Below are 17,345 nucleotides of genomic sequence, written 5' to 3' on the forward strand. Positions count from 1 at the left end.
CCAAATAAATCCAGCCGTTAATTGAACTTGATCGCTTAAGTTCATAATAAATTCGATCAGCCATAACCCGATGTCGCTCCGTGATCGGTGAACGAGTGACGTCATTCGCCGTTCACGGCTGGTCGTCAGTCATTCAAAATTTAAATATGTCAAAATCTAATCATCAATTTTCTCTCGATAATCGATTCTATGATCGACACGTCGCCCTCCAATTAATTAAATAGTGGAGAATAAATATAAGAATATCTAAAATACTTATAAACTCGTAACAAATGTAAACATACATTCAGCTATTTGCCAATTGCTTCCCCTCAGAGATTGGTCGCGTCATTTGAAGAAGTATATCGGAGCCAGAGTCCCGTGGTGCTGGAGGTAGTACGCGCTAGGGCTCTGGTCGCGGAGCCCCATTCAATGGATCGGAGCCTTCACGATGTGATTCGGGGCGATGTAGTGGTAGCCGGGCAGGGGCAGGCCTGCTGTCTCCATTGTGATCCTGAAACGCCACATTACAATTAGAATCTCTGAACCGTCTGGAAACATTATCTCAATAAAACTAATACTTTATTGGATGGATTGAGCCGGTATAGGAGTAATGTTTATAGAGATTATACTAGGACGCAAATTAAAATGTAAAGGAAACTTCTTACCGGGATGTGGGTGATCCAGTGAGCTGAAGGATGGGTTCTCGGTGAACCAAAAGTCAGCGTTTCAGGTATCGCGGGAGGTGTGAGCCTGAGTAGGCAGGATATGGCTTGGGTCTTGAAGGAGACTTTACATTTAATATTACATATTAAACCTGCTTAATAAATTTAAATTAGGTAGAATAAAACACGAATACCTTTATGATTTTATTATGTACTTAAAACAAAAAACTGTCCTTAACGTTACTAGCGAGTAATACGATTTCCTGAAAATGTATGAAAATGTTTATTACCTTAAAAAATAACATGATTTTTATTACAAAGTAAATTACAATAGCAGGCAAATGATCTGCTTTCCCACACTACAACTATTATTAAACAAGTTCGAATTGGACCTCGATTTTATGTTAGATCTAACTTATCAGATGACGTAAAGGCCAAGCGAGGGTGCATCTTTCTAGCGCTACGAGACTAAACTACCCTCGTTTAGCTTCACCTCAAAAGAATACAAAACATTCCATACTAACACTACGAGAATCTTCCTTAAACACGATAAAAATTGAATGAGCTCAATTGTGCAAACACACGTAAAATCGAATAGACTATTAAGTGGATTTAAGAATTAAACACTTATATTGGTAAGATTAATGACGAAATAAACAAAAGCCAATCGAAACGCTAAAAATTGTTACCGTTCCTTATAATTTGTTATACGTAGAGCTAAAGAAAAACTTAAGACGCTATATAATTTGATTGGCTCTTGTGAATTTTGACATTAAACTGGTAAACTGTTTAAAAAATCGATCGAATTTTACTGTAACCAAGGCGATCGTTTGTCTATGATTATTAAGACGATAAAAATATTTACGCCAATTATAAATATCACTCGACTACACTACTTAAAATATATAGAGTCAACATGTTATCTGCAGTAGTCAAACCATACTTCTATTTGATGTTTTTTTTATATTCGTAGTCAAGAAAATATATACATTAATTGTACATGTAAATAAGAAATAAATAAGCTTCGTGAATCGATAATTTTTTCTTCATCAACCTTCATCTAATGAAGTATAGTTTGAAGTCGTAACCCTGTAGTTCGGTTTCATATAGACTCTTAAAGATTGGCTTCCACCGAAGATAAGAACCATTACTCACCCTGGTGGTGGAAACCGACCCAAACGAATCCGCTGAGAGCGTGAATTACTAATGGATAACGGCAACATTAATTTCTAGAAATCTTTGCCCAAAAAAAAAAACTAACCGGGCTTTTGTATGAAAAACAAAAATTTATAATAGGAAAAACTTCCAGTAGAAATATATTTTTAAAATAAATATATTACAATTTACACGTCTCTCAGTACGGCTGTATACAATCAAACGCAAAGCGCTCTAAACTTTACAGCCTATAAAGCTTTTCTTAAGAATACTACTACTATTGTCACAATCCCTAGTTATTGTTATTTTTTATTGAGATGCCAGGTAACACTAGTATTTAGTTTTGAAGTAAATCAATCTTAAAATAAGGACATCATTGAGTGTATGTTACACGATGTTTCACTTATTATCGTGATTATTTCATAATTATTTTTTCTAAGTCTTTATTCTTAAAAACTAAAATATAAAAAAGAAATTTTGGTCCTTTCGGACACACACATCTTTGGATGAGTTCAGTTCTGATTTTACCGCGTATTAGCGACGTAAACCATGACATAAGTCGACCTTTACAATGATGCTTTAAAGTATTTTAATTTTTGTAGTCAGGAATATATTTTAACGTTTCCTTTGTAAAATAATCTGCTAATATCTATCAATCATCAAATATAAGATCAACTTCGTTCCTGTTTTCAATAGTTTCATATGTAGGTTAGTGGTCAAAATATGTTCCTAACTAACACCCCAACAATCTCCATACCTAAGTTTCTAATAGGGACTGAATTTCTTTCTTTCTTTTGATGTTTTAGAGGGCTCGTCGTCCTTGCGCCTCGAGAGCTTGCTGTCAGCGGGTTTCACGGCCGGTCTAATGAGAGTATCAAATTATAGATATCGAAATTCGCGAAGACGCACCCCGCCCTTCGTCAACCCTATCCGTCCCGTATCTATGTTCCCTATCTACTTTTAAGCCATTTGGAAAGGCATCGTTAGAGCGGGGCGCGCTTTCGCGGTCGGCTTTCCCGTCACCGCCTATGAGGGAGTTAGTAGGGGCTGTATTTGTTGCGCTCTTTGGAGGTCTTTGCGGGTTCGTCGTCCTGCCTGCGGTTGAACTTGTGCGAGCGATGCACGCCGGTGGTCTGCACGGGCGCGGGTCCGCCGGCCAGCAGGTCCGTGAGCCCGCCGAGCGCCGAAAGGGAGCTGAGGGCGCCCAGCGCCCCGCTCTTGCTTAGCAGTTGCGCGAGCGGGATGGCCGAGGCCAGAGGGCTAGCGGACCCGCTCGAACTCGACCCACCCTCGAGATTCGCCTTCTGCAGCTCCACACTGCGGGAGCGGGACAAGGATACCGTGACGGGACGCTTCGAATCGACTCCGACGCGAGACATTGTTAGGGAATACGGATCTTCTCGATTCATTTATTTTTCATATGATGTACAAGTACATTTATCGCGATATAAATACAGGTAGCGCAGTTGTAAAATAATAAACAGTAGCTAATGTATTTTTGAGTTACATTTGAAATTATTGGACCGGACATTTGATTCATATACTAAGGAATATGTGTAGCAACAAAGAAAAGCCATTTAGTTTATGATAAGACAATTTATCATAAAGATACGCGTAATACATAAAATGTGTTTAACTAACGTTGTCTCGGATCAGATCTAAGCTTTATTCAGACCTCGAAACGCCCCAATAAAGGTATAGATAAAACAGGAATAATACAGGATATTTCAACCGTTTATGGTGGACTAGGCATGTACAATTGTGGACGTGATCAGGTAAAAAATTCAAATGGATTTCCGGATGGAAATAATTCAAGGATAATTTTGTTATTAAAAATACTTAATATAGGTGGGACTTACCTCATATTGATGAGATACTGCGCTAGCGCCACTGAGTCGGGGTTGCCAGTTATGGTAATTGTACGATCAGTGCTGCCACCCTCGCGCTCTTCACAGTTAGATATCCTGATCATTGCTCCGGATATTTGACGAATTTCAGCGATTTTGGTGCCACCCTGTAATTTTTTTCAGAATATTTTTGTTGAACTGTTTAAGATCTAATTAAAACTAACGCATACAAACGATAGGTAATTTAATTATCTACATACGACGTGTCTAGTGCTTTTCAGCAATTTATACTCTCATCATAAAAAATACATTAGTCTAATCGCACCGTAACTTTAAAACACCCATCTCTTTTGAGCACAGCGTAAACACAATTTGACAGCAAGGGACAAACTTTAGTTAGAGGAATAGGAACTGTCAAGGTATGTAATTTAAAATTTCAGGTATGTCCTTGATACTAGACTAAAATAATTATATAATCTTGGCTATGTATGAGTATTCTCTTGTATCTAAAATACAATGAACGATATTATTATACGTAGGACAAACATTTATTGATGCATTAAAAGAAAAAATTACCTTTCCAATAATGCAGCCGATTAGCTCATTAGGCACGGTCATTTCGTGAGATTGCTGGTTAGTCGCGGGTTGGTTACGACCCTGGTTGGAAGTGCGTAGCTGCGATCCCGCTAAAGCGGCCAATGCTGCAAAAACCATTTATATATATATATATATATAAAATTCTCGTGTCACAATGCTCCTTCCCATACTCCTCCGAAACGGCTCGACTGATTCTGATGAAATTTTTTATCCACATTCAGTAAGTCTGAGAATTGGCTACTATCTATATTTCAAACCCCTAAGTGAGAAGTGGACCCCAAAAAAATGTTTATGTTTTTTGGATAAAATTTATTTCTTAATTTTTTTTATGATATAACATACAAAAATACATACAACCCTTAATTTTCACCCCTCTTCTATTAACCTCTATATTTTATTTGTTTATTAGAAAATTATGACTTGAATTGAGGTTTATGTAGAGAAATATTCACAGAAAAACCTAATAAGTTTTCATTCCGGAAAACCGAACAGTCTCTGGGGTAGGATAGCAAAATGTTCCGTGTATGTACTAAAAAGGTAGGCCAAGTAAAATCACATTAAGGAGAAACGAAGTTCGCGGGGAGAGCTAGTAATATATAAAATCTACGCTCACTCAGACGTATTTGTATCTAGAAAGTAAATAAATTGAATATAATGTTATATTATTAGTTGTTACGTTGTTTTGGCGGTTTAACTAAATCGTAAAAATATTGTTTTAGTATAAGCAATATATCTAAAATCGTTGTTATGGATTTACTACGCCTCAGGATATGAAATGAAATGAAAAATGATTACCTGCTGGGTTTAAACCACCGGCGTTTCCTGGAGCCAATCCACCGAGACCGAGCGCTGCTAACCCCGCAAGTGGAGATTTGCCCAAACCACCCATCTACAAATTACATAAATGTCATTATTATATGAAACAACAGTCATTTCAGCTTGGCAAAAACCGTTTGGCCTGAAAATTTACAAGTAAAATATGCACCAGGTTTTACCAAGCTTGTAAACGTTTACAGCCCCAGCTGCTTGTTTTATTTTCTTCTGACATAGCCGGGATGGGATCGCTGGATAACAATACAACCTGAAGTACGCTTAAATCAGGTAATCTAACATTTATTCGCTGCTCACATCACCTGGGTTAACTCTACTGTAGGAAAGGTTCGTTATGGACTATTGGATTAGGGCTTCGTATTTTCGGTTTCAATATTGCCAACCACATTGTGAGCCCAGGAATGGTGCTGCCCGATGTAAGCACCTTCAATAGGATAATGGCATATGATCACTAATGACGTAAAAATCGCATAACATCTCATGCGTTCACGAGGTTATGGTTTCAACAAAAATTAATGGACAAAGGTAAGACAACGAGGAGAGGTGCAGTACGGGATTTTGATAATTATGATTATTACATAACCACAGCGCGCGTGAATTTTATAAACATAAAAGCATTTATCACGGCGATGCCAGAAAACAAACAGATAAAGCTTACTGTGAATATAATATAACAAATTCTTATAATAATGTTTACGATGCTGAAAGAAACTAAGCTGTCTAAAGGATGGTACTAAATACTGGGCGAAGGGGTCGTGCAGTACTTTAGGGGATAGTATTCCTAAAAGCTTTGGATGACTAAACATACTATGGACCACATCACCGGGGTATCTATTTAGTTAAAGGGGCAACGCTACAGGGGTCTCGATACCAAACATCCATTTCGTGGGTAACCGGGGCAGCACCAATCAAATTTGTCACTCAATGTTCTACACAACCTCATAGATCCTTTAGCATTAAATTGACAATACCCGTACATACAAGACATTAGGTACAGGCAGGATTGTTTTAACGTGATAATCGACGCCTTGGTGTTAAATATATACGGATCATTCAGAATGGGCGTCTGATCATCAATTCTACGCTGACGTCCTATCGAATAAAAAGCAGATAAACCATGCTTATCAATGTATTCTTACACTTCTTTAATCTCTTATAACGTGAATCGTAAAACAACGTTCGAAGGCGCAAATGAGACGAACGCAAATACTATAATTAACTTATGAAAACCAAATATTTTTTGATCTGATCATTAAAATATCTGGATTCCTTCAACTCTAGATGCAAAGTGTTTAATAATTCTGGTCTTGTTGCTCAGAAGTGCCGATTCGTGGAACATCAGCGTAGGATCCGACGTATGCGAGGTGGGGTCAAGGGTTCTATGAGGTCGCGACTCACAAGGTGGTCGTGCAGCGGCGGCGGCAGCAGGTGATGAGGCGGCAGGGCGCCCGCGAGTGGCGGCTTCATCTCCAGCAGGGGGAACACCGGCGCACACACCGCCTGACAATGCCCACACTAGCTAATCTTTTATATATACCCTTGCGCCCATCATAAGTTTTGCCTATGTACTTGACGAGGAAACACTATCCCTCTTTAAATATATCATACACAAAACTCTTTCGCACTAAATTAAGTACCTCCTATCTGTTCTATGTTTACCTGCGACCTACCCAAATCTTACTCGAACATTCCGACATGATTCATTAACGAACTAAGCCGCAAATAGCTATTTAATGTTTACAACTTTTACGTCATTATAGAAATAAAAACGTCTGACAAAACATGCTTAGGGGCTTCACAAAAATCTAAAGGATTATTATATATAATAAACCTTTAGATTTTTGTTTAGATTATATTATCTTATGTAAGCGTATGTAAACTAAATCTCTTTTAGTACATAAATATTGACAGAGAGTTCGCACTTTAGAGTCGTGTTATGAATAAGGCTGACAGTTGGCTTATTGTTTTCGATTCGGCTAACTTTGGACTCCGCTAAAATAGACACCTTAGTCAATTACTTCGAAAACTTTAAAAGCAAAAATTCTACACTGATTGCCAAGCAAAAAACTTAACAAGCATGTATTCAAATATACTTGATGTATGCAAATAACTTTCATGTTCCGCATAATCTACATAAGCTTTTAAAGTTTCACAAACAACTAAAACAAAATCAAATTATTTTTTGAACAAACATTTTCTTTAAAATTATAGTTATGAGAGAATCCTAAATTCAATAATATGCTATATATAATAAAACGTATAATTCTAATTTGTAGTTACTTTTGGCTAGAACGACACTGCTTTATAAATCTGAGCTGCTGCTATTTAAATGGATCAAAATCAATACTTTTTCAAAAATAAGTCAGATCTCACAATATCATAACAATTATTCAGCATCTATTTGAAATGATCCAAACGATTTAAGATCGACCTAATTTGTTATACAGAAACCTCTTATTCATTAAAGTCACATCAGTTTAATTGCCCTTTTTTTGACTCTTTCTGTCAAATTGTGTAAACACTGTGATAAAATGAGACAAAAATAGTATATTACTTTAGTTAGAATGATTGAATTTTTGATTCCCATATTTTCAGTTCATTCTTTAATTTAAGTTCCAAACTTTTTAGTACGTATACGTACGTACGTACTTGTAAAAATATTTGCTATCTATGGTTGTCTGTAATTTGCTTAAATTTCACCACAGTTTTTTCAAAGTTATATAAGTTTACTACATTTTATATATGAATACTTTGTATGTTCATAATAAAACAAATTGTTTAAACATTCGATTTTATTACGTTGAGTAGCATGTAACTCATCTTACGAGTTCTATATACATACTTTATAAATCATATCACTTGGCGCATTTCAAAACTATTACTGACATTGAGGACGGTAAGTACTTAAATATGGATCGATGTACTACTTACATCTTGCGCGGGCACAGCATAGTTTCCTTGTATGGTGTAAGCTTGTCCTCCGGCCAATATAACGGGCCCCGCCACGTTAGGCTTCGGCCTGTATGGGATAGTTGCTCCCTTTGGTGGACTCTGCAAGATAACATTGCATTTACTGCCTTTGTCTCCGAACGAAAATATTATGATATACATAAATAAAATTATATTAATATTCCAATAAAAAATTTTTTCAAAAAAATTTCAAAAATTATGGTTAAAGATGTAACAAAAAAATATTTTCTTGTTGACATTTGAACTTGCTGCTATTGTGGAACACAAACATTGCGTGTTCATTATGTGTAAATTTTTGATGTCATAGGTTAAAGACACAAGAGCTACTATTGTTGGGTTGTGTACATACACAAAAATCTTTTTTACACAAACGTTATTCAGACCAAAGTTTATATGTACTATATACATCTTAGGAAATATAAAAAAAATATTAAAAGGGAATTTAGGCTATTTAATATAATTTATAGTTTTTAGCTGCCGTCGCGGCTATATGCTTGTACTATTGTAAACGATACACATTTATTACCTAACAATGTGGAAAAACTATTTGTTAGCAAATATATGTACTAAATAAAATAATTATACTTTTTTTAGATTGTTAATTATCTGTCATGTGTCAAAACTGACATTTTATTTAATTATAATATTGGTAATTTGTTGGTTTGAAGAAAGAGTCTTGGCTTGTCACTTGACTTAGTACAAGATTTTTTTGGTTGAAAAATTTGTGGATTTTAATTAACTTTTATTAAATAACAAACTGCAAATGTTCTTTTTATATTTAATTTTTATTGGAATTTTATTTTATTATAAATAATATATTTCATTCATCATATATACATAGAATATTTCTTCTTTTTTCCTTTGAAAACAGGCTCTTTATTAAATTTAAAATCATACCGAAAATTATTTGATATTTAAATCATAAAATATACTAATTGAAACCCTAATTCCACTCATTTAACTGTAGTACTCTTTCTGTCAAGATAAGTACTCAGCTGTGTAGTAAGACTAATTTATTTTGTACGAAAATTGACAACGACATTGATGATCATTCAGGATATAAATATAGATAATATAAAGACTTACCTCTAACATAACACAGCATATGTGATAGATGCATTGCGTTATCGCATCACATGTACCACTGATCGTAACGGCCCTTTCTGTTGAGTTTGGCAACATTTCACTAGCAACCTGAAAAACAAAAATTATATTTAAAGACAAACAATACAACCTGGTTCACCGGTCAAGTCTTCAGCCATTGAACCCATACTTCAATCAATTCAATTGCACTTTTAATTAAAAACACATAGTCTAGTCTATAAAAAATTAACTTTATTCATAAATATATTTGTAACAACAAATATAAATATAAAAAGTAGTCTTAATAATAAATGTAATCAAACAAAAAATCGTGTAAGAAGGTAAGTATGCATGAGTGCATGAGTTTGTGATTGTTTGGTATGAGCGACATAATACACTCTGTATTTGAGAGTGTGGCTGAGACATGTTATAACCGTTCGCTGTATCTGGGTAAGTTTTTGCAACCTCACCAGTTCACATCACAACTTCAAATCATGTATAATGTCCATATACTTCATGTTAATAAACGGAAACATTCAAATCTATTTAGAAAATTTAATTTTTGAAACTATGATCTGCTATTTTCCAATTGCACTACAATATGGACGTGAATACACGACTCAAAAAAAAAAGGTTTCGATCTTTGCCTCAAAGTTTATTTTGCTTCTGTGATAGTTGTAGTTGTACTCATTTTTGAACATTTTTATAAATTTATAAATACCGCGCATTCAGAGTGGGGTATTACGTTCACGTAGGCCGCGTGATAAACTAAGGTGTAAATAAACATTATAATTTAAATGGTTTCATCATCAATTCAAAATTAAAACCACAGATTTAGAAATATCCTCTCCTAATATAAACGCTTACTTTTTCATATCAAGCTTATATGCTTTACAGTAATATTTTGTGTCGAGCCGGGTTAAACTTTACATACAAATTCATGACTAGAATGAACAATACAGACAGTTCTTAACATATAAGGAACATTTGGAGATAACTTACCTGTATATTAGCGCCGGTGACATCTCGGATCTCCTTAATCTTGGAACCACCTTTTCCAATAAGAGATCCGCACTGTGAAGCGGGTACGATGAGACGTAACGTGATGGGTGCACGAGAGCCACCGCCACCTCCCTCATTGAATTGTGAGCACCACTGTTTTTAACAAAAATAAAATGAATACAACAATTTGAATTATCAATGATTTTTTATGTTATAAAAGCCCTAAAGAACAGGGAAAATTTTATCTTTTATAACCTGAAGTAAATGTCTAATTTATTTACAAAACTAAGTGTTTTACACTTGCTCTAATTGTTAGTGAATAATCGTACAAAGTAGTGATTGATAATTTTTCTTTATGGAAAATTAAAAAACCATTATTGTTGTGTCTGTTGTAAAAAACCCAGGACCAACATCAGTGTTTTTAAGCGATGTTTATTCCTCATAAATCTCATAATATTTCTACACACATCCCTTTACATATTGTCTGTTGTGTCATGTCTGGTATCTTAATATACATTATATATTAAGTAATAAAAAACTTCTCATAATAAACATTACAAGATTTTAAAAATTTACCTCTTCAAATTTCTTGCAGATAAGTGTAAATGCTTTGAATATAGCACTAGTTGTGCCTGTAACTGTGACAATGCGCTCTGGACATGATCCATCTGATATGTTGATTTTCGCTCCAGACTGAAATATAAATTTTCTCATGAGTACACAAAATTTCTTTTATTTCTTTGTATAAAACAAATTTGTTTAATTGTCACTGGTACAAAGTGATGGTACCTGTACTTTATAAATACATATTACCACCTTGGGTGAAACTAGTATAAAAATACTATTGTGGTGTTTCGCATGCATCTTTTTCACTGACATTAATTCTAAAAACAGTATTTATTTACTTTATACTGACCTCTTCTCTGAATCGCTTAACAATTTCTCCTTTTTTGCCAATAATACTGCCAACCTCCTAAAAGAAAACAAATTAAACTTTAATTTCAACATGACTAGACTTAAACAGTTTTAACATGATAAAATAATGCCATTGGCAAACAGTTTGTGACAAGTGCACTTGTTATTATGTTCATTAGATTTATAATGTACAGATTTTCTCGTCTAATGTCTATATAGTTTAGAGTCGAATCTTTGCAATAATAGACGCATCAGGGATTCGCGAAGACAGTTTTATTGGCTGAATAGTGGGCATCAGTCAGTTCCTGGCAACATAGCAAGCTGACTCCAACAGAATGCAAGGAATGCGTGAACGTATGTCTAGGCGTCGAAGCCGTGCATCTTAAACGACACAAATAGCAAACGAAAATCAACGACACGATGCAACTGCACAGAGTTCAAAGAACTGTACTAAAATAACGTTAATTACCAACTATAAGTACATTGAACAGGTGCAAATTTAAAATTACTAATTAGAAAAGTTTAAGAATTGAAATGAAAAAATGGACCTTGAATGGACAAAATGATGGTTTTGGGTCATGGAAATGATATTGTGTAAATAATCAAAAGAAAACAAATCAACATGTTTGATGAACAGAGCAAGTGCCGATCGTTGGCTTGCTGCCAAAAATACTCTGTATTGGATTACAGCCAATTAAAAGTAAATATCTAATCCTATAATGTAGATAAGTAACTAACATCAATAAATCTTCGGATGACTAAGAAATCTATTTTCACAGACTTGTGCCTAATATATGTAGCTAATAAATATTCTGTAAGTTTAACAATGTTTTATAATTGTAGCAAATAAATGGTTTATTATAAGGAGTTATGACTTTTTATGAGAATAGATAGATGGAAGTGTTAATAACTACAAAATTGGTGAGAATATTATTTTTAAAGTAGTACAACTATTTATTATTTTCAGACTAAGTAGTTTTAAAAGATATCTAAAGCTAGCAGTAGTTTATACTTAAACATGACATTTTTACTAAATTAATTTTCATTGGTTATCATTGGAAACAGAAGGTTTCTCTCATTAATAAAACTTTGTTTCTTTTAATTATACTTTTAGATGTGTTATTAATGAAGTGTTATGTGAGTTTATTATTTAGATTAAAAAGTAATAGATAGTTGTCTTCTATTTTTTCATATGGTTTATGGGAATAGATCCTTTAACTATTTTTATTAAATATAATAGTAAAGTTTATGTTTGTAATTTATAATTATGATACATAAAAGGAAACAAAACTATTTGTTTACTCTTGCAATATAATGTATTATAGTGAAATATTGTAACATTTGATAACAGAGAAACAAAGGTATAAAAATTTCATATGTACTATGTGTATGTTATTGCTGATAACAGAATTCTTATAAATTAACAAGGTATGGCTATGTTGATAATATTGCAAATCATGCAGTTCTAAATAATACATATCAAGTACAAAAAATGAAATGCAAGTAGGTTTAAAAAAAAGAAATGGGACACTATTTTGTTGTATTGCCAATTTCACTATGTTGATCTATTAAAGCATCATTTCTTACCTTCCCCTGCATAATCAGTCTGATAGTAAGGGTGACTTTGGAGTCTTCCTCGTGAAGAGTAGGGGCTTTCTCCAGATCCATGCTGGAGGAGATATCCGAAGTGTCTCGTGGAATTATGGCTTCGTACAGGGCTACGTGTGGGCAGGGGACACTCCACTCAATCTAATGGCTGGGACTCTGGGGCTCTTGGCACGCACTGCAGGCAGGGTAAGCTGGAAAACAGGCGCACATCTCAAAAGGAAAATTCACAGGTGTCGAGCGTTCTAAAGGTATAGGATATGTGCACTCTTTATTGTTTCAAAGCAAAGCTAAATAGTAAGTAACAATAATTATTTATTTACAGTGATAATTGGCGAGAAGCGCAACGAAATGAGGACAGCTAATGAGGGTCTAGACACTGTGTGGTTCTAATTGATCACAAGTAAGACCGGATTCTGCGGTTGCAACGCGAGCCGTCGCGGTCCGCCTCTGGGAGTTAGGAACCGTTACTTGAACTCGGATACTGGTTCGCGACATAACCTTAGCATTGCGCCTCATGGCTAGCCGACCGGGTTATCGATCCCGACAGGCCAAACAATTTTTTTTATTTCCGTTGAAAGCCAGTCGTCTTACCTCGTAATATACTTCGTTTTTTATCAATAACATAACAAATCGTAACATTAATACTATCACTGGATTGTGTATAAAATCACACTTATCACAATTAATTTCAATCACAAAATATTATAAAACTAACAACGACGCAGATGACGCGTCGGAGTGAAGTTTGCCTTTTCATTTTCAATTGAGTTGAATGGTGTCAAACGTCAGATTTACGTGTCATTTCCAAATACCTACCACAGAGCTACTAAGTATTACAGAGTATGTTATATTAAACTTCGTGGTTTGCGTTGCGGCCTTATCCAAATAGGTTTAGAGTTATTAAGCGATAAAAGTTAGGTGCAGAGTAACTTTGTTTAGTTACTCTCATTATTAATTACTATTTTCTGTATGAACGCTTGTTATATCTAAATGATTTACGGTTACTTTTATATACATATTTGGACAAAAAATCTCATAATATCATGCACCACAAATAGTGTTAAAAATTCTTTAATTTCTGTTTATTGGTCCTTAAAGATGATTATCCTGTTGATATTGTTACCTGGTTAATATAGGCACTTAATGTCACTTATTAGTAATCCACAAAAAATATTGAAACTAATGCATTAGGCAACTTTCAAAAGTTAGGTATTTTAATATTTATTTTATATTTTGAGGGAAATCCTTGATAGTCGAAATAGTACATGCACAGGACTGCTATGATTTTCATATTGAATATATTTACTTTATTTCACATTTAAAGTTATAAAAAATTGGACAGACTCGTAATTTCCGACATAGTAGCTAAAGTCGGTGCTGTAAATATTTGTTAAAAATGCAGGGTGTTTTCAAGCGAGGATCTCCACACTAATGGACTGCTTCATTTCTTGTTTGTACGCTGTAGGATCACAAGCGAAGTGTACCTAACGATGTCTCGTGAAATTCAAATAAATTTCTAAATATAGCCTTATCTTCTTTTGAAAATTTATTTTTAAAGTATCATGCTTCATCAAGTGTTTTTAAATAGGCGCTCAATACTTTTTAACTATTTGCAATTATAATACGTGTTTTATTGATTGGTGAATTATAGTACTATGATGTACTTACATAACACTACTTGCAGAGATGCTACTAAATTTAGTAAACAATAAAGGCGTTTTTTAAACCTTTTAGAATATTACCTCTGACGTTTTCTTTATATATTGGTAATGGTATTTTAATTCGCATATTTATAGGGACCATAGATAACGTCTTTTCGCATAAATCATAATTTAAGAAACATAACCCTTGAAAGTAAAAAGAAAGGCATTGCTAAATGACTACTTTACGGTACTTTTAGTACATTTCTATGCCAATTTTATAAAGAATAAAGATTTGTATTTTTGTATATTATGTTACCTCAAAATTTTCTTGACCATCGCAAAAATCGCCATAGGTTCTAAAATATTTCGACGTGCAAAGCCGGGACGGGCCTAGTAATTTATAAATATGGTTTGTATAAGCAGATACACCCTTTCCATCAAAATTCATCATTGTTATTTTCAAAGCATTACAAGTAGTGAATATATTAGGTATTATTTGCGATAGATATTTAAAAAATGTTATGAATAGAAAACGCCTAATCACTTGTTATTTCATATTTAAAACGCGAAAACCAAGCGGGTGGCAACAAATAGAACAATAATTATAATCCAATGACAACGGTTAAGGCGGGTAGCAATTTATTCACAAAATACCACGTAACACATGATACCAAGTGAAGGGACTTAGTGTGAAATGTCATTATAGCTTATTTAATGAATTCTGAAAAAGGGGGATAGAAATTTTAACAGCGTTTAATCTGTAATAAATTAAACTCTATACAACTTTTTACAGCTTATTTAATATTTGATAATTGAAAACGCCCTTTAAGTATATTTATTACTCATTATGTATTTACTAATGTAGCAACTGAGCCATATTCATTAAAAATACCAAATTATTTGAATAATAAAAAAGATATACTACATTAAAGTCTATGTATACAGCCACCGCGCCGCTTTGACTGGAAAGCATATACTATTTTACTCATTTATAAACCTAATTATATTCTGAGCCACATCGAATAATTCAGACGACAAAAGATAATAAAAGATTCAGAAAAGAAATCGAAATGCCATCGTCCACTTTCTTAAACTAATTAAAGTTAATAATCCCTCAATAAAAAGAGCTAACTCTTAAATTAGGTCAGTGGATTTTGTCATCTTGTATACTCCGCTGAACCGTTTATGCAAATGGATTCAAGTGAAACTGATTTTCTTCAGGAATAATAAATGTCTGATTTACTTTAAGTTTTGTACTTTTTTCAGCCGTCGAAAAATGCTTGCAATATGGTAAATGCAAACATTTCTCGAACGCGCAATGGAAGTCGATTCAATATACTTGTGAGAATTTTTACACAGGTTATGAAAAAAATCCATAGACAAAATTAGGAAAATTTAATTTGTTGACGGCGTCCGTGGACGTTGGGCGTACAACACAAATTCCTGTCTTGTGTTCAATTTCCAGCATCAAAATAGTTTAAGTAGACACAGAAAGACGTTTGATTTTTGTCTAGAGATACCGCAGACGTATGTACTGTAACTGATCAAGCGCAGGTCAGATAACTTTAGAGGAATCACAGTAGAATTTTCAATAAATTTTCAATCGGGTTTTCAATAAAATATAAAATACTTTCTGTAGTTGAACATACTACCATTGAAGCCAATGTTCCACATTTCACCTATTATTTTCAGATAGTCCAGTAAATATATAACTTCCGAGTTATATTTTTAACTCGATCTTACGGTGAATAAAACATCGTGAGCAAAACGGCATGCATTCAACGACGGCATGCCATAAGTCGACGGCGTGTGTCAGAGTAAGCATCTACCTATTAGAAAAAAAAACAGATCACGATCTAGCGCCACTGTTTTAGCTATTGTGATCTACAATATCATCTACAAATATGTAAATGTAGGTGCGGGTTATTACCTAAACTCATTACCGATCGGCATTCCAATTACAGTGACACATCAACTATAGTTTATATAGAATTCTATTAATAAACAGGAATACTAGAAAGCCGCATACATGAATGCGATATCTGTATTGAGAACTTAACTGCTCACACGGATTCCTGTGGCTTACAATGAGATACGTACATTATCTAGGTCTTGGCATCTAACTTACGACAGATACGACAGTTACTGTCTGCTAAGGCAGCGTATTATGAGCGAATTCATCAATACACCTGCTGTGATCAGTGTTTGGAATTACCGCTTTGTTTAGGCAATAATAGTTACGGCGGGTATTGTTATATTAAATTGTAAAATTATTACTATAGTGGTGCCGAATGTCTACAGAAGATTTTAAATATATATGACATCCAGAAAATTGTCTTAATCGTAACATGAAGTCATATGGAAACATTTTGAGTTTGTTATTTTTCTTCAACAATAATTTTACATTAAAAAGAAGCATAATTGTATTGAAAGTGCAGAATTAGTTATTTAATGTGGATTAAAGAGTGTGTTTAATTATAATTCAATATAGGACAAGGCGCATTTCTAAACAACTTCTAAAGTATTACAAGTTATTTTATCTTTAACAATATAAGAAACAATATAAACGCAGTAATACTATTTCCAATAATAATTAATTGTAAGAAGTGAAGCCATCAGAATGCTTAGGCTGATTACCTACTTCACAATTGTGCTTTAGTAAGCAACGTACATAATTTTGTATTCATTGTATTATTGTTTCTAGTAACAATGTCATGTAAATGTAAGTTAATTACAGTTTTAACTAGTATGTCTAACGAGGTATAAACAAAACGTGGGGTTCTAATCTTTGAGGTTCTAACCCCGGCTGTGCATCAATGAAGTTTCTATGTGCGCATGTAACTTATCGTGAGGAAACAGGAATACTTTAGACACAACATGTCCATAGCGTCTGTCAGAAGGCTGATCACCTAATTGACTATTAGAAAAAATAAACGACCACGAAAAAAATACAGTAATCTGAAGCCCAGACCAAAGAGGTTGTAGCGCCATAAGTTTTTGTTGCGGGCGCATTTTCTTTATCATTATGTAACATATGGGCACCTATTGGA

The 17,345-nt window shown here is 34.0% G+C and overlaps 1 protein-coding gene across 9 annotated transcripts in view; it reads right to left on the bottom strand.

Annotated features, from left to right (window-relative positions):
- Positions 1–17,345, bottom strand: part of LOC123714674 (poly(rC)-binding protein 3) — a 103,888-nt gene continuing 86,543 nt past the window's right edge. For 4 of the 9 annotated variants that reach the window (XM_045669067.1, XM_045669076.1, XM_045669057.1 and 1 more), the window contains 11 exons: positions 12,632–12,843; positions 11,046–11,102; positions 10,706–10,822; positions 10,130–10,282; positions 9,131–9,238; positions 8,006–8,125; positions 6,473–6,574; positions 5,039–5,132; positions 4,223–4,347; positions 3,659–3,813; positions 836–3,116 (listed from right to left, as the gene is read on the bottom strand). In XM_045669067.1, the coding sequence (XP_045525023.1) occupies positions 2,837–3,116; positions 3,659–3,813; positions 4,223–4,347; positions 5,039–5,132; positions 6,473–6,574; positions 8,006–8,125; positions 9,131–9,238; positions 10,130–10,282; positions 10,706–10,822; positions 11,046–11,102; positions 12,632–12,712 (1,392 nt within the window). In that variant the 5' untranslated portion in view covers positions 12,713–12,843 and the 3' untranslated portion in view covers positions 836–2,836. Of the gene's footprint in view, positions 494–835; positions 3,117–3,658; positions 3,814–4,222; positions 4,348–5,038; positions 5,133–6,472; positions 6,575–8,005; positions 8,126–9,130; positions 9,239–10,129; positions 10,283–10,705; positions 10,823–11,045; positions 11,103–12,631; positions 12,844–13,243; positions 13,399–17,345 lie in introns of those variants that run through there. The other 5 variants (XM_045669103.1, XM_045669093.1, XM_045669041.1 and 2 more) reach the window with 5 other exon arrangements.

Source organism: Pieris brassicae, chromosome 1 (genome assembly GCF_905147105.1).
Source record: "Pieris brassicae chromosome 1, ilPieBrab1.1, whole genome shotgun sequence".
In the NCBI taxonomy this organism is placed as follows: domain Eukaryota; kingdom Metazoa; phylum Arthropoda; class Insecta; order Lepidoptera; family Pieridae; genus Pieris; species Pieris brassicae.